General features: G+C 36.4%; 3 protein-coding genes across 3 annotated transcripts in view; 1 reads left to right on the top strand and 2 right to left on the bottom strand.

Annotated features, from left to right (window-relative positions):
• Nucleotides 1-9,626, bottom strand: part of Liprin-gamma (liprin protein kazrin) — a 165,851-nt gene extending 156,225 nt beyond the window's left edge. Inside the window, 1 exon segment of the mRNA XM_011501912.1 lies at nucleotides 9,502-9,626. Coding sequence (XP_011500214.1) covers nucleotides 9,502-9,619 — 118 coding nt within the window. The 5' untranslated portion in view covers nucleotides 9,620-9,626.
• A 10,126-nt stretch (nucleotides 9,627-19,752) lies between these two features.
• GatA (glutamyl-tRNA(Gln) amidotransferase subunit A, mitochondrial) lies at nucleotides 19,753-22,038 on the bottom strand. Its single transcript, XM_011501911.1, has 2 exons — nucleotides 21,285-22,038; nucleotides 19,753-20,957 (listed from the first exon to the last, which is right to left on the bottom strand). The coding sequence occupies exons 1-2, from the start codon at nucleotides 21,820-21,822 to the stop codon at nucleotides 19,927-19,929; spliced, it is 1,569 nt and encodes a 522-aa protein (XP_011500213.1). The 5' UTR covers nucleotides 21,823-22,038; the 3' UTR covers nucleotides 19,753-19,926.
• Nucleotides 22,039-22,488: 450 nt separating this feature from the next.
• Fbxl4 (F box and leucine-rich-repeat gene 4) lies at nucleotides 22,489-26,516 on the top strand. The gene is made up of 7 exons (XM_011501910.1): nucleotides 22,489-22,773; nucleotides 23,406-23,499; nucleotides 23,836-24,292; nucleotides 24,714-25,002; nucleotides 25,084-25,444; nucleotides 25,549-25,876; nucleotides 25,995-26,516. The coding sequence occupies exons 1-7, from the start codon at nucleotides 22,540-22,542 to the stop codon at nucleotides 26,314-26,316; spliced, it is 2,085 nt and encodes a 694-aa protein (XP_011500212.1). The 5' UTR covers nucleotides 22,489-22,539; the 3' UTR covers nucleotides 26,317-26,516.
• The last annotated feature ends 102 nt before the right edge of the window (nucleotides 26,517-26,618 follow it).

Below are 26,618 nucleotides of genomic sequence, written 5' to 3'. Positions count from 1 at the left end.
TATTTCTTCGAGTACTCGGGCTACTCGATGAAAGGGCGAGAAAAATCGAGGGAGAGAGAGAGAGAGAGAGAGAGGTCCAAGAATCGAATTTTTTCGAATGAAGCTTCTCGAATTAAATTTCGTAATTGCCCTTATCTTATGAGACTATACGTGTGCGCAATGTAAATTGTATTTTAGGCTTAATATCGTGAGATCGATAAAAAAAAAAAACCAAAACAAAAAAAAATTCCCTACAAAAAGACGTAATTGATCTTTTGTACATAGATTTCCATAGATGACAATTAGAAAGTAATTTCGTACTGAAATAGATTCATGACATCCATAGTATAATTAATTATATTAATTTGAATTTATTGTGAAAATGAATGATAACAGAGTTTAGTTTACTTTGATTATAATTTTCATTTTTTTTTCTTTCAAAAAACAAACATATAGCTTAATCTTTCTGGTCGATTTCATTTGAAAATTTATTTCTTTCGCTTGAAGCGTAACGTAACTCACTAATACATTTTTTAAACAATATACGTATGCCATTGCAAATTTGAAATATTTCACGTATTGTTTATATAAATACGGCAAAATTGATAAATGGTCGTATGGTAGGCTTTAAGCCACCTTCAAAGTCAACTAATTCTACTCCTATAAATTTTTATTTGCTTATTTAAAATAAAATATAAGCTAAAAATGTAATATTTCATAACGCATATCAATTAAACACTCACTATAACTGATAAATCTCAGACATAACATCCGCAAATCCATCTTATCAAAGAGTGCAAGATACATAAGTAGAAGGGATAGAGAAAATTATAAAAGCGAGATGAAATAGAGGGGAATTCTTCTTTCGATATTTTCATTTTTGAGTTATCGATCGGTTTGGTCCAGTAGTAAAGTAGTTGCTACCATTGTATCGGCGCAATAATGGACTTATTGTTTTATTTCATTACGTTTTAATTAAACGAACCTTACACGAACATACCCGACAATGTAACCAATGCCACTACAAGTTATAATACTAACCGAACGAAATATTTTTTTTTTTAAATAAACGATCCAAGTACGCACTACACGGAACATTGTTATTAGATCCATAAGAGCATCTGATGATAATCAATTTTATTGGGGATAAATACTTGTAACGATTGTATAAAGAAAATAAAAAAATAAAAGAAAAACGGTTTACGTTATTTCTCATAATAATGACGTTTCACAAAACATTGAATTCAATTACAAATGAATTTCAATGTGTAAAGCTTCTTTAAAAACATTTATTCTCATATTTAATGTACAAATACTCTTTGGCCCTTATAAAATATGCATAAATATCATATATAATGATATATTTTACAATGTAATTTTATAAAAAAAAATATTTCATTATATTAAATGTATGTATTAATTATGTTCATAAAATATTACTGCAAAAGGATAGAAAAATTATTCAATATTTTTCTCAATGTATGCTAAAATTATAAAACGTTAATTTTTTATGACTAATTTTGTATTAATAGTTTAAACTAAATTGCAAAGATTAATTAACGTAGACTTTAACTTTTATAATCCAGTAGAATATCAACTCATAGTGCTCTGGCTATTTAATTAGAGCTGAATTAAATATTATTTTACTTTAGTCCCCTTTCATTTTAAATATACAATAATTATCAAAAAGAGAAATTAAAAATTTTTAACTAAAAATATATTGTCTAATTATGTGCAATTAAATATAAACTAAAAGACAATCGCGTGGATAATCGATAATACAATTGTACGATTAATGTTCTATTATTTATTTTAATTTTTCACCCATAATGTATGAATAATGTATTGATAATGCATTGTCATTATTTTTAATATAATTTATTAATCGAGAGATTTATAAATGTATGGTTAAAATTCATTTCAACACGATAACGCTTAAGATATTCTTAATTCGTTGAAACGTAATTTTTACAATTACCATTGTACTTTTCAACTAAATCAGATATACTATCAGCTTTATTTCTTTTTTTTTTCTTTTTATTAATATTTTAATTGAACATATGATGTCACTTAAGTGAGATAAAAATAATCTCATATATGCTACATTACTTAAAACTATTTTACTTTAAATTTAAGTTTGAAAAATTTACTCTAAAAGCAGACTGTTATTGGAGTCTTATGTAACACGTATAATCCTTAGTTAAGTCAATAAATATTTCCGACGGATAGTACATGTTTTATTAATATTTGATAAAAATAAAAAATGTCCTTCATGATAAATTGATAACAAGCTTATTCATATTCTTATATTAATTATTGATGTAAATAATAAGTTTTTCTAAAAAAATTTCAAAATTAAAGTGCAATTAAAATGCAGACAAAACGAACGAACAATAATGGGAAAAAAATTCGAACAACGAAGGAAAAATATTCTGATTGTCAAAACTTATTTTTAAAAAGTTATAAAAGTCAACGCTAACCAAGTATTCAACATTCATCCAATTCAAATTATAAATTATATTAATTAATCAACTTTTCATTTAGAATATTAAAATAATAATAATAATAATAATAACAATAAACAAAATAACACTATATATTCCGATATGAAAATTCCATAAGCTTCCTTATTTGAATTATATCACCTATTCATAGTAATTTAACGCGTACTTAACAAAAATATCCGAAATGATTTGTCGCGCGAATGTATTGTATGAAAAAGTTCGAGATTTAAATTGCTTATCGATATTGCAATTGAAGACAAAAGCTAACAATATTAATGTCAATAACAACCAATAGCTAGCCAGAGTTGAACGTTTGTCATTTAGAAACGAAAAATAGAAAAGGTACGCCGTCACAACTTGCATAATGTCTTATGCAATGGATCTTGGGGATTGCAAATTTTGCATAATATAATGTACGATTAACATCCGACAAAGTAAAACGACGTATGATTTTCAGGAATAAGCCAATGACGATTATAATACTAGATTATCATCTCGCCGAATCATTGTTAGAATTGTACGAATCATTAAATGAAATGCAGCCTAGATTGTGCAATGTGATTATTTGGCGAAATAATTAAGAAATTATTTCTAGATATCGACAGCTACGTTCATCTAGCATAGGATATTATTTCAAATGAATTGGCTATTTCTTATATAGAATTAATAATTATGGCGAATCAAGTTTTCTCCAGCGTCGAGCTCGTGATTGCTTCCATAAATCATCGAGCTGAATTTCTGAAATACAAATAATGCCATAAGGCCGCAGCAACGACTTCGAATCGCAAATAATTTACTTTTCACTGCCGTATCGATTATTATTAATTAAGCAAATTAACCGCGATTAATGTCTGCAGATGGAAAAGCTTGTATAAACGAACATTGGTAAAAGTACGTGAGGGAAGAGAATGAGGAAAGTAAGGAGCGTCTCTCTCTCTCTCTCTCTCTCTCTCTCTCTCTCTCTCTCTCCCTCAGGCCCTAACAGCCTCGATTACGCATAAGAAATCCAAACGAGGTGTGCAAAGGAATCAGCTATCGCAGGGCGGCAAAAGGCGTCGATGGAGAAAGATGCCGTCGAGAAGAAAGTAAGTGCCTAGGAATAGGATGGAAATACCCGAACTCCTAGCCGTGCTAATCCTCGATACTCGACCTGAATTCTCATGCCACTGGTTCGGCAATTTAGCGTCCAGTGCGGGACAACGAGAATTCAATTCGAAGATCAAGAACGGTCCGCGTGCTCTAATATCCACCCACTTCCGCTCGTCGGGATTCTCGACGAATTCCATGCTCGGCTTGCCTTTTTCTTCCTGTTCAGAGAGCGCTTTATCGACTTCTTCCTGTCTTTCCTGCTTATTTCGCTCGATGTCCGCTCATTGCGCACGTTTCCTTTTAACTGTACATTTTGTGCTTTGTCCGATAGTTTTTGCTCGCTCTAAATCTTTGGGGTGGAATTTAACTCGCCGGACGTGAATTTGTGCTTCACCAATGAGATGGATTAGCAGAATCGCACTTTATCGAGCGATTTTCTAGTTCTACGAAGCCCACGGACTTCCTTCATAATCTTCCTTCTTGCTCGTGTATTTTACGGAGATTTGATTATGTCTTTTTATAGGAGAATTTCAATGAGAATTGCAGGTTAAGTTGAAATTCGACGAATTAGAATCATCGTGCCATTGTTAGGCAACTGATAGTCCGAGACTAATACAAACGTAATGTCGAACTCTCGATTTTGTGAATGTATAATGGTAGGAAGTTAAGTTCTAAATGGGAAATAAAAGCCACGCTATTGTTGTTACTCTAATAGGCAGTTGAAGAAAAAAATGATCATTCGCTGTGCGATCCATAGAAAATATCATTTCACTCGTATGATTGATATTTATAAATGTGACAATTTTTATCTTCATTTCGTAATGTGTGTGTGCGTGCGCGCGCGTGTGTTTGCGCGCGCATATGCATTCATTACAGTAGAAGAAAACATTTGTTAATTATGTATGTTCGGTGTATTTTCGAATCCAGAAGAGTCGAAATTTATCCTATACATTTCCCAATAATTAATATTGTACGATTAAATACATAAATACGATAATGAACGATTGCTGGCTTTGGCATTTCAATTTGGCATTTCGGTGAAACATTGTATCTACCATACACTTATAATACGCATCTACGAGAGTTGTACGAGTCTATAAAATTTGATTATCTCTCGCTGTTTTCTAAAAGTTATGCGATTTCATTCAATTTTATATCCCCACTGCGTTTGCATAAACGTATGCATAAAATATTAAATAGCAATGTTATTGTACGCAAGTAATTTACGGTACTTTGTAATTTCAAATATATATCAATTGTTAATATATTAATGTCTAGTTTACCAATGCGCATAAATATTACGTACATTTTATGTACATTGGTCCTGTGAATATTTTATCGATAGGATTTTCATATGAAAAACCGCAGAAGCGAATAATGGTATGAATATAATTGTCATGAAACTGTCATCGATTTAATTAGTGCAAACACAATTTGTTTTCTAGCTTTCCCAAATAGCAGAGTACTGTAAAATAAAAACAAAATCAAGCAAAAACATCCATCAGTCGACATTTAACGAACTAATAAGAAATTAATTCAACGAAACTCTTTAATGGAAATGTGAGACTGAAATACACTATTATACAAATTTTCGGATAAAATTTATTATCCTCTCGATCTTTTGAGATCGATGTTTTATATTCTATTCATAAGTGATCGGCTCTTATTCTTATACACTTTTTTTCTTTATCCCTTTGTAACGAGTTCATTTTACAAAGTTTGATACAGAGATGTTTGAAGGAAGAAGAGCTTGAAAGTTTTTCAATACGTGAAAAGAATCGAAAACTTAATGAAGAAAATTATCGAACTTAAAATATCACTTCGTTTTAATTGACGGGTCAAAAGAATACTTTCTATTCCTTACGAGGGAGAAGAAGTCGCTGGAAATTATCATTAAAGTTAAAAGTTGTACTTTTAATGGAATTTTTTCTCGCTTTCACGTAAAATGAAGTATAATGATGAGTTTTGATTTTGCACTTCGATAACACGAGAGAATGACACGTCAGATTGAAAAAACGTATCATAATAATAAAAATGGGGAAAAGGCATTTTTGTACCAACTAACTTTTATCTATCTACACTTCAACATTCGTATTAAATACAATTTGTTCTTCTTTTTTTTTCTTCTTTTTTTGTCTCTAACAAATAATCAAAATTATTACACAATATTTCCTTATTAATGTATATCTCATACTTTTTTGTAGCTTACGCCCCATTAAGACAACTTTCTCTCAACTTTATAATAACATTTTTATAAATATCCCTCTGCATATATGCAATTTGTTAATTATCATAGATAATTATCAACAATCGTAGGGGCTGCACATAATACGATCATTTCGAGAAACTTTCATTTGCATTTAAAAAGTTTCGCAATTTCAAGATGGGCCAACTCTCAAGACTTTACTTCAAATTTCCATGATTTGAAATTTGTAAGGATTTGTCGAGGTCGAATTTATATTCTTTTCGATAACTTGATACTTCGGAAGCACTTACTTTAATTATCCGCGTTTCGTTAGCATACGCTTATTAAAACAAAAAAAACAAAAACAAAAAAAAAACAAAAAAAAAATTGGACACGCTCGGAATTCACTTTCGATGAATATTACTATTTCGATATAATAAAACGTAACATACCACGAGCAAAAGTTCCAAAGGACAAACACAAGGATTTCGAGGGCAACGGCTCTAATGCAAATTAGCCCCAAGGACTCGGCGCCTCAGGATACACCGACACACCGAACCGCCGCGTAAGATCCTCGGCCTCCGCTCCCATAACGGCCACCACATCCCGACTCCCGATTTCTCACGAAGGGGCTCACGGAGCGGCGCAGCCGAGCGGAGAAGAACCGGAAGTGCCTCGTTGCCTTCAATTTGATCGCGCGGTGCCCAGCCACACGTACTTACCGGGAGGAGATACGTGGCGATGTACTTGTTGCGTTTCACGATACCGCGATAATGATTTTCACCAAGTCCTCGGTCCCATCTCGCGACCGCTGCTCTCCATCTTCCTACGACAATCTGCCTCCGCGGCTTCATTGGTGACGAGCTTTCCCAAGGCCGCGGACCCAACCTCGCACCGCTTCACCTAGTCGTTATTTTAGACTCGGCGATTAATGGGTGGAGGCTAGATTTCGCCACGAACGATCGCCACGATCCCTTTCCCTGATCCGTGACGTCATACACGAACTTCTTTTTGACTCTTTCCAAAGTCAATATCTTAAGTGCCAAGTCCAATAATTAAACGCACGACGAATGTACATCGCCTCGGCATATCAATAGTTTAATGCGAAAGGGAAATATAATAGTTTTGTCTCGGCGAAAGTTTATCGTAGTTATACACAACAAAAGACAGTTATACAATTGACCCCTGTGCAGGACAGCAAAAATTTGTTTAGCCAAGGGAAAAATAATGCAAAGCCCGTTTTGATGGTCGTTGAGCTTGGGACGGGAAGGCCAATCCAATTCCTAAGCTCATTGCGAACGGTCAAGGCCATACTCGGCTTACCGCCTTTAAAGTTCTCATACAGCGAGTTGCAGAAAAAGCTTCTTTGCTTCGAGATAAAGAGGAAAACGACAGATTTGTACAAAAAAAATCATGCACGCCAGTCGTTATCTTCGAGTCAGAGTGCTGATTTTCGAGAGAACAAACAAAAAACAAACCAAAAACAACCAAAACAACAACGACAACAAACGACAACAAAATTTCAAACAACAAAAAAATTCAAACAACAAAAAAATACAAAGGATCTAGAAATAGCAAAAACGCAAAAAAGATAAAAAAAAAATTTAAAGGTAGAGCATTGTTTGCGCTTTTTCACGTGAAATGCCATTGAATGGGAGGACGGGTAGTACTCGGTTGTCGTTTTTTCTTCATATTCTTTCTAACGTGAAAATCTGCTCATGACATGAAAATATTTGTAGCATACAGGATGAATATCTTCAGGCTTCGTTCAATCGGAATTAATTTACTCCACTCCCTAATGCCTTAAATTTTTTTTTTTTTTTTTTTTTTTTTTTTTTTTTTTTTTAAGCAGTGTATTTAAGTTATGTGCGCGTGCGTTCACACAAACACAATTGAAAAGCCGATGAAAGTTCCAAGTTAAAAAATTCCTAAACTACTGCGCGCCATAATACATATACGTCGATTTGCTTTTTCCTCTTAATTCAATTAATCCGGCTATATCGATCTCCCTATTTCGCAAATATTCCTTTTTGCATAAACATCCGCTACGATCTCTCGATATCATTGGCTTTCCAATTTGCGGCGTTAACACATCCAACGGCGATATTTCTTATACATTACAAGTAAGTACATTGAAAAGTGCCGTTCTTTAGTTTTTGGTATCATCAATTTAGATAGTTCGTGATATACAAGTTTGAAATTTTGAACTTTGAAAGTCTTACGTGCACATGGTGTGTGTGTGTGTGTGTGTGTGTGTGTGTGTGTGAGCAGTTGGCCCGATATTGCTACCGTTAACAATGTTTTACGTTTGCGTAAGAAAACAAAGTAAAACAAAACACCACAAAACAAAACAAAGCAAAAAAAAAAGAGGAAAAAGAAAAAATTGATCCTTTTCACACCTATCAGTGCGTACTTTGTGTAACTTTCTTATAGGCTGTGCGCCCGTCAGCATTCAAAAGTTCTCAAAACCCAAAACTTATAAATCACGACAAAGTTCATTTCAAAGATAAATAATGGTACTTTATAAGAAAATTTACCGTTCTAAAAATAGCGCTATGAACTTCAAAATTATAAATTCACGGTGCCCCTACATTCGGCTACATCACCGTACAACACCTCCCTTCTCCGTATCCTTACAATTCCTATTCCTTTCCACGAATATAATATTCTTTTAATATGCCGCTTGAATCACCATTTAATTTTCAATGAGCGCAAGAACGAACATACTCCCTAAAAATGGCAGCGAATGTAAAATTCGAATGTATCAGTGTACAATGAACATCGTACGTCCTCCACTCTGTCGAAACGTAACGATCGAGCTTGACGGAACGATCGAAGCCTGTGCTGCTACATCGTAGGGCCGGAAGTGATTTTTTAGCTTGGATATCGGCAAAGTGGAGCTCGAGGGCAAACGGCACTGATGACTCGATTATAAGCCGTTAAATCGTCTTTCTTTTATGCCGTTCACGATTGGCACTGATTTTCCGTTGATGGCACGAGTGCAGGCGTCGGCTAATTAGAATTATCATCGTCGTCGTTTGTTTGTTTGCTCGAGCATCCACGTTATGCCTTGGCAATGCGTTAGACGTAACGCTACTCTCTCTCTCTCTCCCTCTCTTTCCGGACTTGTTATTAGTGATAATTTGGCACGTTTATTCGAATTTTCGGAAATTCAGTATCAGAAAGGTAAAATATTGTACAGCAAAAAAGGAGAAAAAAAAATAAACAAGGATTATAACATTGGTTGAGACTAAAGCACCGTAATAGCACTGTAATCGTTAGAATAGTAGTGGTGTTATTATTGCTAGTATGGAAATGTATGGCTAGTAACTGTAAAGCCATTTGACTGAAACGCCAGACCATTATCTCCCAAAATATAACCGTTAAAAGAATAATTCTTGACTGTGCATCGGCCGGTCAATTTTGAATCGATTGAAGCATTTTTTATACGCGCAGTAAGAAAATACTTTAATCGCGCCTTGGAAATTTTCTCGGGAACGTGTTGCCGTAATAAGGCATAAATAAACGGCAAATTTTCTATGAGAGCGTCACCTTAATAAAGCAAATGATGACACGTTCTATCCAAGGACCGACGAGTTTACAATTACAAGCAAACTAATGTAATTAGCGCGCGGAGAGTGCGACGGCCATTACGAAAGCTCCGACAATTTTCCAGCAGTGAGATGAAAGAGCCGCGAGAGACTCGCGAAAGACTCGCGAGAGAGTGCGGACGGCTCGACTCACCGATCCTAAGGAGAGCTCCCCAGGTGACGACGAGGAACCAGAGGGCCGGCATCAGGTAACGCGACAGTCTGCTAAATGCCAAGCACCCGGACACTACGGCGACGCTCCTTGGCTCCATCCTCGTGCAGCGGTTCGCGCTCGACTAAAATCCCCGTGAGTCCGGACCCGCTAGCGTATAACGACGATAATAATGCACGGGCTGCCCCTACCTCGTCTCGCCTGAATTACACATGAGCTCCTCGGGCGCACAACCCGGGGTATGGATGGCGCGTGATCTTGGAACTCGGAGGTCCTAATCGCCAGCTTCCTTTTGTCCCCGGCCTCGCGCACCTCCTCTGTCCGTCTCTTTTATTAGATCGCATCACGGTAGTTCCCTCTTGCAGTGCTTCTTACTTATTTCGCGGCTCTAATGGTCCTCGTTTGCCCGATCGCTCGAGAGGGCACTGCACGAAGTACGTATAGCGACTTCACTCTTTCTCTCTCTCTCTCTCTCTCTCTCTCTCTATCTATCAATCTATCTATCTATCTATCCCTCTCATTCTTCCACGTTCGAACGACTGGTGCGCTAAAGTTAATACCGCCTCCAACTGCTATTGTTCGCTTGTCCTCGGCATTTGACTTATCGCTGAACTACTAAGCTGTTAATTTCTCTGAAATTCGGCTAAAACGGACTTTCCCATACGAGTGCAGCTTTTAAAACACTGGCTCTACAGAGAGGGAGAGAGAGAGAGAGAAAGAGAGAGAGAGAGAGAGAGACTTATCTACTTTAAATATTATATTTTCTCAAATTTCATAAAATTATTCATAAAAGCATTTTTTCCATCTTCTCTTTTCTCTTCTCGTCTCTTTGTGAAAATTACTTTTAGAAAAATTGGATTATAAAAAACAAATTTAACAAGTTCCGACTTCAAGTAGAATGAAATAATATAAAACTGGGTATAGGATAGATGCACCTTCTTTATCTCGTACATCATTATTTTTAAATGACAAAATCATTTTTGTAAATTGACTACATCTTATGAATTTAACATATACGTATGTATGTACATATGTATATTGCAGAAAAAAATATATATAATTTCTATATATCATTTGAATTTCACGTTTTAACGTAAAATGAGAAAGCCAATAAATATATCAATACAATTTTTCGCCGAGCGTTGTCAACTATTTTTTTCATTTAAATTACAAAGAAGAAATTTAATAATCCATATTGATTTTTATTTACTATTTGTACTGTTATTGCTATTGTCGTTGCTATTGTTGTCGAATTCCTGATATTAAACATGAATTATTGTCATTATAAGTATTATTTATAACGAGACTTTTTGTTGACGTTAAATTGTTTCGTTAAATATTACCTTTTATATTTTAAATACTAAATAACTTCTATAATAAAAGCATAAGTGAACAAAATTAATTTTACTTAATTATTATTAGAAAAAATGTGTCATTTGTAATTATATTTTATTCATTGCAAGTACGAAACCTTAATGCTACGGAATATATGATTAAGCGTCGCTGATTAAAATATTAATTAATGTTATCAATAATTTCAATCCCTATCATTTTACGACAAATTTGAAACTATTGCTTATCAACGTTATCAATGTGTATTTCTATACAAAGAAAAAAAGAAAAAAAGAAAAATGCCTTCTTTGAAATTCATCAGTTGGAAAATTATATTCGTATAAGGATTTTTGATAATTTTTTTAAATTAAAAACATATTATTACATCTTTCATTCGTTACCTTTCATTAGCTACAAAAAAATGTTTGATTAAAACAAAAAATGAAAATACATTATTTTCTTTAAATTATTAAAAATAAAGTTTGTGCTCCGGTTCATTCGGCCATATTGATTTTCACAATGAATATAAAACATAAATTTTCCAAAGTTATTTTATCCTATTTATTTTAATAAACTCGTATTCGTATGCGTAAATACGTTATATATAAGTAAAAAAAAACAAAAACAAAAACAAAAAAAAAACAAACAAACAAAGAGAGAAAAAAACTTTAAATGAATACCTATTCGATTATATTTTTAATTAAAATTAATGTTAAATTACTTATACGAATGGCTAAAAGAATATATTTAGTGATAATTGTTACGAATCCAATAGTAATTGATAAAGTTGCGCGCCAAACTACGGCTCAAGAAGAGATCATTAGAGCCACGATAAAAATACCTTTCAAACTTTAATTTTAACCACAACAGAATTGGATGTTTCTAATGCAAATAAAACTAACTAACTACAAATCAACATAAATTATTCTTATAATAGCAAAGTAAATTAGAAGCTTCGGTTTCTTACAAATTTACAATTAATAATTATAATTGTAAAAAGGTAGTAATATTAAGATATTAAAGACCCTTAATTAATTCAAATCGAGTGAGGTTCATTGATCTAGCGCTGGTCGAATATTCCGTACTATGCCATTAATATTCGAAGCAACCTATCGTACGAAACTATTTTATTGATAAATATGTTTAAACGCGTGCGCACGCGCGTTCACGTACGTGCGTGCAAGTGCACACTTATAAATGCCTAGCGTTCCAATTAATAAATTAATCTCGTATATTCTAAATATCAACTTACTTTTAACACAAATAACTCAATAGCTATTGAGCATCACGCGATTTAGTAATAAAAAATAGTACAAAATAATTGCAATACTTTCATACAAACACCAATACTTAGCGGAAAGCGTGACAGGGGCGGTGAACTGACCAACGCAATGACAACATAAACGAGATGTAGACTGGACAAATGACATACGTCATGTGTGTCGGTGTGCGAGTGTGTCGTTAAAACCTCTAATATCTATGTCGTAACCCTTCATTTGCGCCAATATTAATTGGATAATAATATATGAAATAAAGTTTTTTGTATTTCTACTGCATATATTGGCGCAAAGCTAAATAATTGAAAAATGCATTTCAAGCATCTGCTTTAACATACAAGACAACATATAAATCTTACAAAATTAGTGATATTACATTACTATTTACATAATTGTTCATTTACATATAATACTTAACTAACTGCTCTATAACAATATCGATGAATCTCTAACACAGCCTAACATTATAAGAATAGTATATTTGTATTTTTATTTATAATCTCAAATGTTCGCCAAGCAATCGAATAATGCCATTTGCAATTGCAATTTCTTCTATTAAAATCAACTTTAACCTCCCTAAATGTGGAACAAAAGATAAATAATTGCTGAAAGAAAGCGCACGAAATAATGATAATTAGCATAGATTAATAATATTGACGACGTGGTAAAAATGAATAAAGTCGAAGATTGGAAACAAGGCGAAAGTAAGATAAGTGTCGCACGAGTACAATTAAGAAAGACGACACGCTCGCGGTTTCTCTTCATTGCGCTTATTATAAACCTTGCGGTTTGCTTCTTTCGTTTTGCTGCCGTTGCTTTCTCGTAAGTACACTTTGCACGCCATAGACGTATACGTTGCCCTCGCGAATTAACCGACAATCAAAAGTTTAATTACAAAAGATTGCCATTAACGGTATTCAATAGAAATACAATAATTCGCTTCATTACCAAGTTATTGCTCTTATATCTCCTTCAACGTCAACACTGTCGGCGAAATGTTTTATGCGCTTGCGTAACAATCATTTAGAAATAAAAATCTACCTTTTAATCGTGCGACATTTCCTGCCTAAAGGAATTAAAAATTAACGCGTGAAACATTTGAGTTACTTCGTATTAAATAGCTTCGTATTACGCAACTCTTACCTCGATATTCTATTGCCAAGGTGATTCTTGACAATGAAGTTCTTGAAGTTCTTTATAAAGTCAATGCATGTTTCTTTAATATGTTTCGTGAAATGTGTCCTTTAAGTAATGCATGTGACTTTGAAAATTTATTTTAAAATTTATTCTTTTATAAATCATATGTAAGTCATGTTCGTTATTAAAATTGTGCTACAATGATAAATTTACCGAGAGAAGTCGGAAAGTTTTGTGCAAAAATGTTCACTTGGAAAACCCCAGCGTTTTAATATTAGACTAATCCTTATTAAAAATTTCGAATTTGTAGTACATTCAAGTTTTAGCCATGAACGTTCTTAAAGTACGACAAAGCTTTTCTCAATTAAATTTTCATTTCTCATATTCTAATATACGTAGCAGCGAACTTGTTATGATTTCTGAGCCATAACAATGAACAAAAAAATTAACCAGACTTCCATTTATGAAACAGTCAGTTTTTTTAATTTAAATTCACATACTTCAAAAGTGCGTTCACATCGTCATTTGATGTCCCTTCTCATCCACATGACGATAATTATCCAGAGACGAATGAATTTTAAAAATCACCTCGCGCGGTAAATTTCATTTTAATGGATTTAAATTTAACGTGATATATATTTATGCTATTAGTCACAGTAACAGCATCAACAATTTATGAACGATAACCAAAGTTTCGATTATATCGTAACCCAACCTCTCCCATTGCCGACCAATTAATTTAAATGGGAAAATTACGGTTCTGACATCCATAAATTCCTTTGTCATTATCGTCTCCCTCTACCCACAAAATCCAACAAAATACCCGAAAAAGCGAGATGAAAATCTCGGAAAAAATCGTCGAGCAGGCAAACGCGTCACTCGATTACGCCCAATTATTGACGAGATCACGCTGGAGCCGAGCGCCTACTTTCATCCGCGGTCAGCGATAATTCTTTCCTCCTCCATCACACTCCTGACCCCCTCCCATCTTTAACCGCCACTCCCAAGTCACGCAGATGACTCAGCCGAAAGGGGTTTTTCACTTCTCGTTCAAAGCTCACCTCGTCACTTCATGCGAAGTGAGCAGAAGCTCGGCAGTTCTTTGGTCAGGTGTTAACGGCCGCGTGTTGCAGCGGTTGCCCGGTCAACCGATTACAGCGGCTGCATGGGTGGCTCCACCTGATACGCACTTACACTCCTATGGCCTTGAACGTTATATCATATCTCGACGGAATGCGCACGAGCGTCGCCAAAGCATTGGTCCACCGCTTGTTAAACCCCGTGCGTCTGCAATTACACGAATTTTTTTGGAGTCCCGGGTGGGATTCTGCAAAGGGTGGTGGGGCGGGGAGGTTGACACAAGCTTCGTCTGCTCTTATATCTTCGCATTTTCGGCTTTAGCGGCTGAGTATTGGATCGGTCGACTTTCGCGTTCTCAATTCGTTGGCACATTGGCCACTGATATTATTGTTAAGTTTCGTTGATAAAGATTCCGAATGTTTGTTACTCTACTAAAACTTCATCGGCTAAATTCATTCTGCTTAAACAATTTATCAGTTCCTGATTCATTTTAATAATAGATGTCCGATAGTTACAGATAATTTTATAAATTAGCTATTTTATGATTTGAGTAAGCGCGTTGGAATTATGTAAAAATTATTAAATACAAATTGTGACTTGATTAATTAAACGAGAAAATATAATGACAATATTAGGCGGTTAAAAGTGGCATACAGATTTTGTCGAAAAATTTTCGTGAAACGTTTAAAAGAAATTATTTAAAAAAAAAATGTATAAATCATTGGGCTTTTAGTCGACATCTTATCGCAATTCTAATCCCTTTGCACGGTAATAAAATTTTAATATCTTAAATTTATGTCGCAATATTGGGAACCGAACGTTGATTTTAACGAGTGAATTGTTTGCAGGCAACAAATCAATAAGTAATTAATAAAATTCCGTTATTTACATGGAAACTTAAACACGCGTACACGCACACACAACACACATATCGATAAAACTTGTAAGAAATATGAATAAAAAGTCATTAGAATTTCATTACGTTGCATTTATTGCTGCAAAATGTGATTTTAACTTTTTTTTATGAAAAATTCAATTATAAATCTATTATAAAATTCATATTTTCTATTTAATTAAAACTTTATTTCAATCCCCGTACGTGATACATCTACCACTGTATGTACATTACGAGCTGCGCCGAATAAATTGAGAACTAAAAATACAATTATGTAAAATACAAGTAGTATGTACCATAATTTATTAAAATTTTCCGGAATTATAGATTCTTGAATGTAAATAATAAGAGACGTAAAAATGTTAGTGAAATTAATTAATAGATCACCTTAAGATCATTTTACTTGCAACAAAAATCTAGTATTTTTTTCAAAATATCGATCCAATTGTAAAAAAAAAAAAAAAAAAAAAAAAAAAAAAAAAAAAGAACTTAAAGTATAATATTTATTATAAATAATAATTATATTTTATATTTAATATTTGAAATCATGTATTTATTTACCTTAAGTTAATTGAGTTAATTTTCCATATTATTTTGCCGAGCCGAAATATGAAATTTTTAATTATATAGGTTGTTCTTTTTTTCTTTTAAATAATCCAATATGCGCTTGGGGCCGCAAACGTATAAGATATTTGTATAAGAGTTGCTTGAAAAGTGTAGAATTAATTGACAATTAGTGCTAAATATTTTATTTTAAATATGAAACGAAAGTAAAAATCTTAAAATTTGCTCCGTACGTGTAATATTGAATTTTATTATTTCATTACGAGTATTTTTACAAAGGCGATAAATACAGGTTTCAAGTATGTTATATTCAACGAATATTTATATATTCATCGAAGATAAGTAGTTATAGTACTGGCTCACGTAAATCATTGATTTACACAAATGATGGTATTTTCCAATTATCCCGAATAATGTTATTTATCAAGACGATAATATAATTTTCACGCATATCTAATGAAAATAATATGCACGAAATTTCTAGCTGTTTCCTTTCATTATTCCATTCGTCTTCGATCTAACATTAACCAAGCATTGAATTTCAATTGAATCACAACTAAATAAATAAAAAGTTAATTAATTTAGTTAATTAATTTAATAAAGCGTATCGTTGAATTCGATTATATTCGATTGATAGTGAGTTACGACAAGACGTTAACGCGACAAAGCACAGTGTTTGCAGACGTCATTAATTGATGCAAATCCAATGAAGAAAAACGTTCCGCACTTATCTGCGTAAGAGTGGTGCATTGTACAGGAAGGAATTTCCTTTCAGACTCAATTACGTCTCGGACCTTACAAGATTAGCGCTCCGATTACCCTGAACACGTATCTCGCCTACGTACGATAATAATATTTCGTCGGCGATTCATGCTGAGTTTAAGTGAATTATTATTTTTATTTATTATTGTTTTTTTTTTTTTTTTTCACGGCGGAATTAGATCGCTCTCTTACTGTTTATTACCAAATAAAGTGCGCAATGGGAGCTTGGAGCAAATATGCAAATTGTTGGGCAGCTAGCGAGTGATTAATCCAACGATTCTTCAGTTGCCGACTACATGTTGAATAAAACGTAAATGAGGAGTTGCTGTGCCTAATGCAAAAGTATGAGGGCTATTTCATTCGTAATTGGGAGGGGAAAAAGTTATTTCCAACTGTGCGCCAATTCTTAAACTCGATTGGCTTCAAGGTGCTCGTAAAATATACCGACACCTTTACGACGCTCCTTTACTCCACACGTAGTGCGAATGAGAATTTACGCGGAATCCTCCTTATTATGAAATATCGGTACGTCACACGGAGCAAACCACTCGACAACGATGCGCATTTCTTCGATATTCGCGCCAGATGAGCGAGAGAACGAGTGATAAGCATCTCACCCGAGGCGTAATGCTCGCGACACTCTTGGCAATCTCGGCCAACGTATTAAACCAGCAAAGCCTCGAGTTAAGTTCCCTTATTCCCTCGTCCCCTACTACTGGTAGCAAAAAGCACCTCAAGGTCAAATGAAACTTTACGCGGATCAGGGACAATTTGATAAAAGCTCTCGAACTACCGGACTAATGACAGGACAAAGCCGCGCGACAAAGCTCCTCCTTACAAAGGACTCGTAGCTGTCCGTCGTATCTGTGCAAAATCCAAAAGAATAAGTCGACAATGTCGATGTTAGGCCGGACGAGCGCCGCCTCCGCCTCGGATCCGCCTATCTCGTTATTAACTTGCACACGACTTTCTTTCTGCATTTGGCTCGCTGAGTCTACGGAGGCCGATAACGCGAGATGGAAGTCAATGCCGAGTGAAACACCGGGTGAACGCGATACACGAGTACAGAGCGATTTCGCGATCGTCGATTTCCCAAAAATTTGATATCCCGAGTCGCGAGCTAGCGAACGTCTGCTTCGTTTTTCCTGCGAATTATTTGTTATTTTGTCGTCGGGGGCGGGCGAAAATCCGATGCAACCGTAATACACGTAATTATCGAGAGAACGAGGCTAATGAGAATTTGTCAAATGCTAATGGAGTGTGTTTTGGTGTGCGTGCGAGGGACGAAGGAGGCTGCTCGGTGAAATTATACGCTATTATAATGGAAGCGTAATTTTTTCTGCGGCGCTCGGATTATGAATTAGAAAGAACGTTAACGTACTCTCCGGATAAGCGAATAAGGCATTCGTTTGTTGTTTCTCTCTCTCTCTCTCACTCTCACTCTCTCTCTTTCTCTCTCTCTCTCTCTCTCTCTCTCTCCTCCTCCTCCTCCTTTCTTGTATTATTATTATTTGTCCGTTTACCGTTGGCCGTTCTCTAAATATTAAACGTACGCAGAGACCATTAATTTTGATTAGAGGTGAGAATTTCGACGATGGGCTACAGCCACTTAAACAAATTAAAATTTAAAGCGTGACTTTAAGGGGCATTAGAAAATATCGTTCCGTTTGCTTTCAAATGACAATTGTAATAACTCTCCTCTCTTGCAAACGCACTAAATTAAATAAAAACAAAGCCTCCAAGATGAGGTAATTTAAGAAAAAGCTCTCGGAAAGACGTTTAGGTTAATAGAAGAAGGCTTGGAATTATAATCGCTACGATTTATATTTTATATGACGGTCTTTTTCATACCAGTGATGTGTGTAGTAAAATGCTCTTTGCGATTACTTTCGCAATACTGATATAAAGACGCAAGTGTGCTCAACGCAGCTCGAATAAATGTTTATAGTAATTTAATTATTAACGCTAATGGATTTATGCACACTGATAGAAGCAACATACAGATTGTAACTACACCTCGACATACAAATCCAAAGTATTACGTCTAATGTAGGACGCTCTCTCTCTCTCTCTCTCTCTCTCTCTCTCTCTCTCTCTCTCTCTCGTACAATCTAAAGCGATAATCAATCCCCAACAAAAAATACTACTATTCGTTACTTGAATAAAAAGCATCGTCGTACGGGGGAAGGTCTGACTCCTGCAAATATTTAATGTGTCGCGCGTCGTAGCGAGGGCACAAGGGACCCAAAGTCGATGCTCCCCTATATAATGAAACGGCACGTCGACTCATCGACTCCTCATTAATCAATCGTACCTCCGCGGCAAACTCCCAGCGGACGACACCAAAGCCACCCGCGTGCAATAACAACAATGGCAAGTAACAAAGCATTCGTACGTACGGGGCTCACTCGTCGTCTCCAGGTCAGCAGCGATGCACACACGTGTCACGCTCGTCGGGATACGAAACTCTGGAGTCGTTCGTTCGTTCGTTCGCGTGCGCGCGCACCAAATCGTGAGAACGAGGACGTCGTCGCGACTCCGGTGCCCGCTCCTCGACTGTCCGACCGGGGAGCTTTTGAGCCCGCGCCACGACAATGGCGACGGTGGCGGCGATGGCGGCGACGGCGGCGGCGGCGGCGGCGGCGGCGATGCAGCCCCCGGACGGCTCTCCGCGTCTGCGCACACGCAACCCTACTTTTCCGCGTTCTTTTCTCGAACCGCTACCCCCGGGTGGCTACTCTCCCTCTCTCTCCCTCTCTCTCTCTCTCTCTCTCTCTCTCTCTCGCTTAATCGCTCGATCGCCCAACTCCCTCCATCACTCTAACACCATCGCCAACCCTTAGTCACTCGAGTAAGCTAAGTTTCGGGACTAAGAATCCCCAGGATTTGTCTCGATCTTGGCATCACGTTTCATCGCTGCAAGGCTTCAAATTTCTCTGTTTCTGTTGTGCGCCCGAGTCGATTAATTTTATATAATCAAAAGGCCTGCCGAGTTATTGCTGATACCTTCGACTACTTACTAATAGGCTGCCCAGTTCATCCGGATTTATTCGATGCTTAAGCGACACGACGAATATCTAAATAAACATTACAGCTTTTTGAGGGAGTTTGATCGAGGAAGCAGATGCAGCCATCTTTCGGGACATGCATTATAATTAGTGCAATGATTAACACTTCAACCATTCATTTTCAAATAAAATTGCATTACCTACCCTCTTTTATTACAAGTCAACATATATGTATATGTATATGTATATATTAATACATTGAGATAACAAGACTCTTTAAACGATAAGTATACAAGCTTTTAACTTAAATTACAATAACAAGGCATCTCTGTAGCGTCCCTTAAAGCAAACTTTAACTTATTAAACTATCATCTTTGAGAACTAGCACGGGAAATTTCACGACATCCTCTATCCATTTGGCAACAGCGAGCATTGTTTTTTCGCACAGTTTAGGGGCCATCAATTGCACGGACAACGGCAAGCCCTCGTTTGATAATTTTATCGGTATACTAATGGCTGGAATTCCAGCCATGTTAGCCGGCTGTGTGCAATAGTCTTGCACGGAGCACTGAGTTTGATTGTCTTGACTTATAAAATCAGAATAATTTGGTGCGGTGTTGAGCATCGTCGGTGTCAACAGCAAGTCTATACCAGACTGCCAGACCTTGTCAAAGTCTTGAGCGATGAGCCTTCTTACCTTCATTGCTTTAACAAAATAGTTCTCGTAATTTTCCTCGAGTAAGAAGTAATTGCCAGTGAGAATTCGACTGCGAACAACGTCGTTAAATCCCTGGCTTCTGGTTTTAGCATAAAGTTCTTTGGTCGTCGAATACTCGTCTGCCCTGAAACCATATTCTACTCCATCGAAACGGGACATATTGCTGGCAACTTCGCACTGATTCAATACGGAATAGCAGACAATAGAGTACTCCGTATGTGGCAAAGAGACCGGCAAAATATGAGCTCCTGCATCCTCCAACAATTGGCCTACTTGCATCCAATTAGATTCTACTTCGTTCGTCAATCCAGAGCACCGATATTCCTTAGGAATTCCTATTCTAAGACCACTGATATCGACCCGTGCAGGGAGTTGTATGGGTGTATAGACTCTTTTATACGTTGTCGAATCGAATGGATCAGGTCCAGCTATTGTATTAAGTATCGCCACAGCATCGTCCACTGTGCGTGCAAGTATTCCAGGAACATCCATGGAATTGACTAGCGGTATAAGTCCATGACGAGATACTAGTCCATAAGTTGGCTTTAGACCCACAAGACCACAGTGCGATGCTGGATTTCGCGTCGAACCACCCGTATCAGAACCGAGCGCAGCATAACAAGTACCTGTCAGAACTGCGATCGCAGATCCACCGCTACTTCCTCCTAAAAGATTTTCAATCTTTGTTAGTAAAAGTAGCTTTGTTCATGCACCAACTACCTTTCTAATCGACTCTCGTTAGTTTAGTGGTCAAAAAATTGGCTCGAGATGATTTGCAATTGTACTCGTCGTACAAAGCATCTTCCAACAAACCATTGACATTTTGAGTCTTATGGATCGTACTAGCTTATACATGACTTTGTCAAATCGCAAAGTAACGCTCATACTTTCACTTACAATTGCAAAAACCACCGAGCCTATTATTGTATTATCAAAGTGTACTAACGTACACTTCCACTATAAATGTAAACCTATCCCCCTTTGCTCTTTACCTGCTATGTACCAATCTTCCGTACCGGACAGACCATTACTACGCCCTATGTCATCCACGTGAAAACGACCATCGATGCTGTAATTTTGCATGAAACTGGAGCCCCACAAGTTCTTGGTCGGTCCGTAATACGAATCGACGGTACCACTACCCATGGCAAACTGATCCAAATTGGTTTTCCCTACCAAGACTGCACCGGCCTCCTTCAACTTTCTATAAACGGTGGCATCGTAGCTCGGCACGAAATTCCCAAGCATGCGAGATGCACAGGTCGTCAACTGTTCGCCCGTACAAAAATTATCCTTAATCGCAATTGGTATGCCATCGAGGTCGCCCAGCAGCCTCTTGGTCATCTGCCTCTCGTCGGCATCGCGGGACTGCTGCTTCAAAAGCTCACCCGTCACGGTTACGAATGCGTTGAGCGGCTTAATGGCCACGGTCATTTTCAAGGCTGCATCGGCCAACTGGCCAGGGCGGATCTCCCCAGCAGCCACCATCTGACCGACCGTCTTCATCGGCAGCGCGAGAATCCTATTCATCCTTCTACTCAGGTTAGTTGCCCTCCTACAAGTAGCAACATCCTCTCGACATTATCTCAATCTCCTCTCCGCATAACCTCTTATCTCAAGCTTCACTTCGCTTCTCTCTGTCGTGGCGCGCCAAAAAGCTCATGAACGAGGACTTGGTCCGAATGCTCACCGCCGGGACTAGACCTCGTCACGGTCCAGCTCGAGTCCCTTCCTCTTCGTTCCCTTTAAGCATCCACATATTGGGCGCTCGAGGCCGACGACGAGCCGGTTATAACCTAACAATCCACGCCACTCGCGACCCCGGCAGTGCTAGGTCGCTTCGTAACCGAAGCTGGAGATGTCGCGGACCTCGCGCGAACTGCCGTCGCTAACGACATAAACAGCTGTTGCCCGCGGCTCGAACAGTGGTTGGGTCGACGACGCTTCCCCCGTCGTTTGACTCGACATTGTCTCGGGTGACTCGGGGAACGAGACGTCGAGAGTCGTGGTGGGAGAAGAACGACCCGTCTCGTCGTTGAGGACGCGATTATGGCAAGCCATGAAGCTCCGCCGGGGTGAGCCGCCGCAACCGAGTCGACGACCCGTGTTACCGCTTACTGCCCGACGAGGTTGATCGGGCGGGACGTAGCCGAGGGGTGGCGGCAGGCGTGAAGGGACGAAGTGGATAGTGTCTACGTGTGCGTGTGCGTGCGCGAAGACGAGAGGACGAAAGGGTCGATCGATGAGATGGTATCCTCGTGTGACGAGGCCAAACTTGAGCTGGTGCCCCTTAAGAAGGGAAAACCAGGGGACGAAGAGAGAGAGGAGTCCGTGCAGTTCGTTGAGCAGTTCGTGAAGGATGTCGTGGACTTTAGCTCGCAGTACGGGAGCAACATTAGCATTTCCTACACGGCATATAATATTGCTGGAAACCCGAGCAAGTTTCCCGATTATGGAGACTTCCCGCAGGCCTTTGTCATGGTGATTATATTTGTTAGTCTCGCTCCCTTTGTCCCATTGGAAATTACTTTAAGAAAATTCTTTGTTAGAATCATTGTCTGGAGGACCGACGACTCGCACGAGCGAGCACTACGCGCTATAATAAGCAAAATTATCCTAATTGCTTTGTTTGTGATATCGTGTAGGAAAGAAATTCTTAATCCATACGTCGATTAATCGTAATTGTGACGTTCTCTCTCTCTCTCTCTCTCTCTCTCTCTCTCCCGTTTTATTTCGTCTTTTTGTTTTTCCTTTTTTTTCTTTTTTTTTTTTCTTTTTCTTTTTTTTTTATCCCTTTTTAAGTGATAATTGCCGGTTCGAGGGACAATTTCATTCCATGTCAATTTTGTCACAATAGTAATAGTAATATAGAATTATTTATATACTGATTTATTAGTGATTGACTAGTAGGTTGTAAATGGTAGGAATAATAGTGACAGAACCGAACGTTAAAGTAATTGTTACATAATTGCAATTTGGTAAAGAAAGAAAGAATGTAATTATCCGCGTCCTATTTATTATAAAACTGTGAGTTATGCCATTGTCCAATGTCCAATATTTTTATGAATGAAGAATTTTTATTGATTAATTGTCGTGAGATTATTTTACTGTAGCGAACGTATGGCAGGTGGTGGGACAGAGCGCCTTCAAAATCCTTGGATTACATGCCTCAAAATAACAATCCCATAACAAGTCACGACTATATTGGTAAGTATAATAATTATGAAAAAGTCATTTATTGCAGCCAATTATTTTTTTTATCGAAATGTGTGTGATAAAAGAATAATGGCAATCGATCGACTTATCGTTTCTTAACATCCCTTATGAGTCTGATGCTTCCTTATTTTTTATCTTATCTAAAAATGAGCAGCGTTAGTGTCGACGACTTTGTAACATTAATAATTCCGAACGAGCATCGTTTGAACTTTTAAAGAAAAATAATCTTATATTAAAGTAACCGGCTCGTTAATTTACCATATTTTTTATTTTAATTTACCATAATTGTGAGAACGTTTAATTGACAATTCACGTATTTCATTATAGATTTAGAATATCATAAAGAGGTATATCCAGTTAGAATATCCATTTATGAAACTTACAATCCAGGCAGCGTTGTGGCAATTTGGGCTAGAAACGAAACTGGCCAGTGGCTACGGCTTTGGAATGGTCCACCTCAGATTGTACCGCACAAACCACGAATATTTTCACCTCCTTTGCAGCTGTGTAACTTTAAAACGAAAATGTTGAGATTAGAATTTAATCATAGTCTACTGGACTACTATGCTGAACTGGATGCTGTATTACTCATTGGGACATCCGAACTTATTATTCCTAATGTAGGACTTCAGACGCACAGTTTGAGTTGCTTATTAAAGGAACTGGGTGGAACGGGATATAACAATGACGATTGTTATAATTTAACTCCAGATTATTTGAAAGTTAATCAAGATTTAAGAACGTTAAAGAACACATTGTACAAGCATTGCACGCTGTACGAAAGGTATAATTAGGCTTTTAATCCTTAGTCATAATTTGCTTATTTTTATAAATCACCCAAAGCATTGCTTTTAAAATACTAGTAAATGTAATTGGAATGAACTTTCTTTAGAGTCAGTAACTGATTAACTAAGTTGGTTAACTAAGTTAACCATAGACTCAAAATGCTTTATTAAAATTTTATCACAATGTGAAATAATTGTACTTTAAAGATAAAGTTTTATCTTTGGTATTGATTTATTAATTAAGCGGACTCTGTTGTTTTTTGTTTTTTTTTTACATTGCTTTTACACTTTGGAGTTACATTTTATAATAAGATTATTAAAAATTAGCTCACTCTTATCTAGAATAATAATAATAATAATAATAATAATAATAAAGTAATCAGCATGAATGTAATTTCTTTGAATCGTTTTATGCTTTAGTCAATATATCGAAACAGTTCCTAAAGGAAAACTGGCAGCTAAATTAGGATTTCACTGTCATTACATTCCGCCGATCGAAGAAGCTTTTAATAGTTTACAAAAATTCTTACAAGAAGACTTTCCAAAACTTATAAGAGATATCAATCTCTCATCAACGGCTTTAACAGAATCCGACTTTGAAACACAAACTGTGAAACATACCAATAATACTAATAATAATAATAATAATAAGAAGAAGAAGAATAAGAATAATAGTAATAATAATAATGGAAATTTTGCTGCACTTCCTGTAAGTATCATAAATTGACATATAATCAATATTTAGGTATAATTTTTAATTTCTTTATGTATTTACCATATCCTTTTATAGGATGAAACGGTGCTGAAAATATTTAAAAATTTAGATTTAAAGTCTCTCAATCGATGTAGTCAAGTTAATCGTCACTTCAATAACATTGCTCACGATGCCCTCCTGTACACGAGTCTCAATCTCAAACCCTACTGGTATTGCGTAGATACGTTTGTTTTAAATAATTTCGCCAACAAATGTCAATATTTGCAACGACTAGATCTCTCCTGGTGTGGTAATTACAATACAATAAAATCCGATGACTTCATTGGATTTTTACAAAGTAGTGGAAGTACGATAATGCACTTGAGGTTAAATTGCTGTCATTTTGTGAATGATGCTGTTATTGAAGAAATTTCGCAAACGTGCAAAAATCTTAAGGGTATTGTTTGCACAGCATTAATTTCATTAATTAATCAATGAAAATCTCGATTATCTAATAATATAAAAGACTTTATAATAATAATAATAATAATATCGTTTCAGAATTATGTCTGCGCAATTGTACAGCGGTTAATAGTAATGGCTTTGCACCTCTGCAGAATCTAGAAAAGTTAGAGAGACTTGAATTATACAGAACATTGATCGAAACAGATACATTATGTTCGATTCTTCATAAAAATTCTCATATTCGACACTTAAATTTAGCCGGTATGCACGATCGACTCAATATGGATGATATAGCTTCGGAAATAGCAGTCTCTTGTATAAAACTAGAAAGCATTGACTTTTGGAAAGCTCAAACTCTTACGGTGCATGGTATAAGAGCCTTAACCCATTGTACCAATCTAAAAGAAATCGACTTCGGATGGTGGTTAGTACGACTGATTTACACGTAATGTTTCTCAATTTGCATCCTTTTGTAGTAGATGCACCTATTACAGTGATAAAGTTACAATGTTTTCTCTTACATTTTTTTTTCATACATGTAGTACTGGAATAGGAGCAGTTGGAGATTCCTTGAGAGTACTATTGAGCTCGTGCAGAAACCTGAAAAAACTTTTTTTGACGTCGTTTCGTGGTCTGACGGACCGTGATCTCGAGCCATTGCTGTTGTGTCAGAATTTACAGCAACTAGATTTACTTGGAGCTCGCTCTCTTACTCCCGATATTTGTATAAAGTTACTTTCTTGTCTGCGCTTGCACATGATCGACTTAAGCTTCTGTGAAGGAATCAGCGATGCTAATATTATCGAGTGGCGTAAACGTTATCCATGCGTATCGATAAAAAGAAGCTCTCAAGCTAATGGATAGCGAATAATTTGCTTAGAAAATTTAACGATAAAGACTATGATTTATTAAACTGTGCTGTGTTAAATGTAAACTTATGAAATGTAATGGGAACTTAAAATATTTGTGATTAAACAGTGACATTATATACTACATACGATTGCTCATTTTAAATCAATACGTTAGCTCCTCGAGGCTATATGTAATATTTTAAAGAAACGAGCAATATATTTAAGACTGCGGCTAATTTAAAAAGTAATTATTTTTATATTATTTTAGTTCCAAACTACATGCCCCGGTGTCATAGATCAATTAAATTTCTCGAT

The sequence above is a fragment of the Ceratosolen solmsi genome, unplaced genomic scaffold (assembly GCF_000503995.2).
Source record: "Ceratosolen solmsi marchali unplaced genomic scaffold, CerSol_1.0 scaffold23, whole genome shotgun sequence".
NCBI classification, from domain to species: Eukaryota; Metazoa; Arthropoda; class Insecta; order Hymenoptera; family Agaonidae; genus Ceratosolen; species Ceratosolen solmsi.
This window is presented reverse-complemented; position numbering and strand designations above follow the sequence as displayed.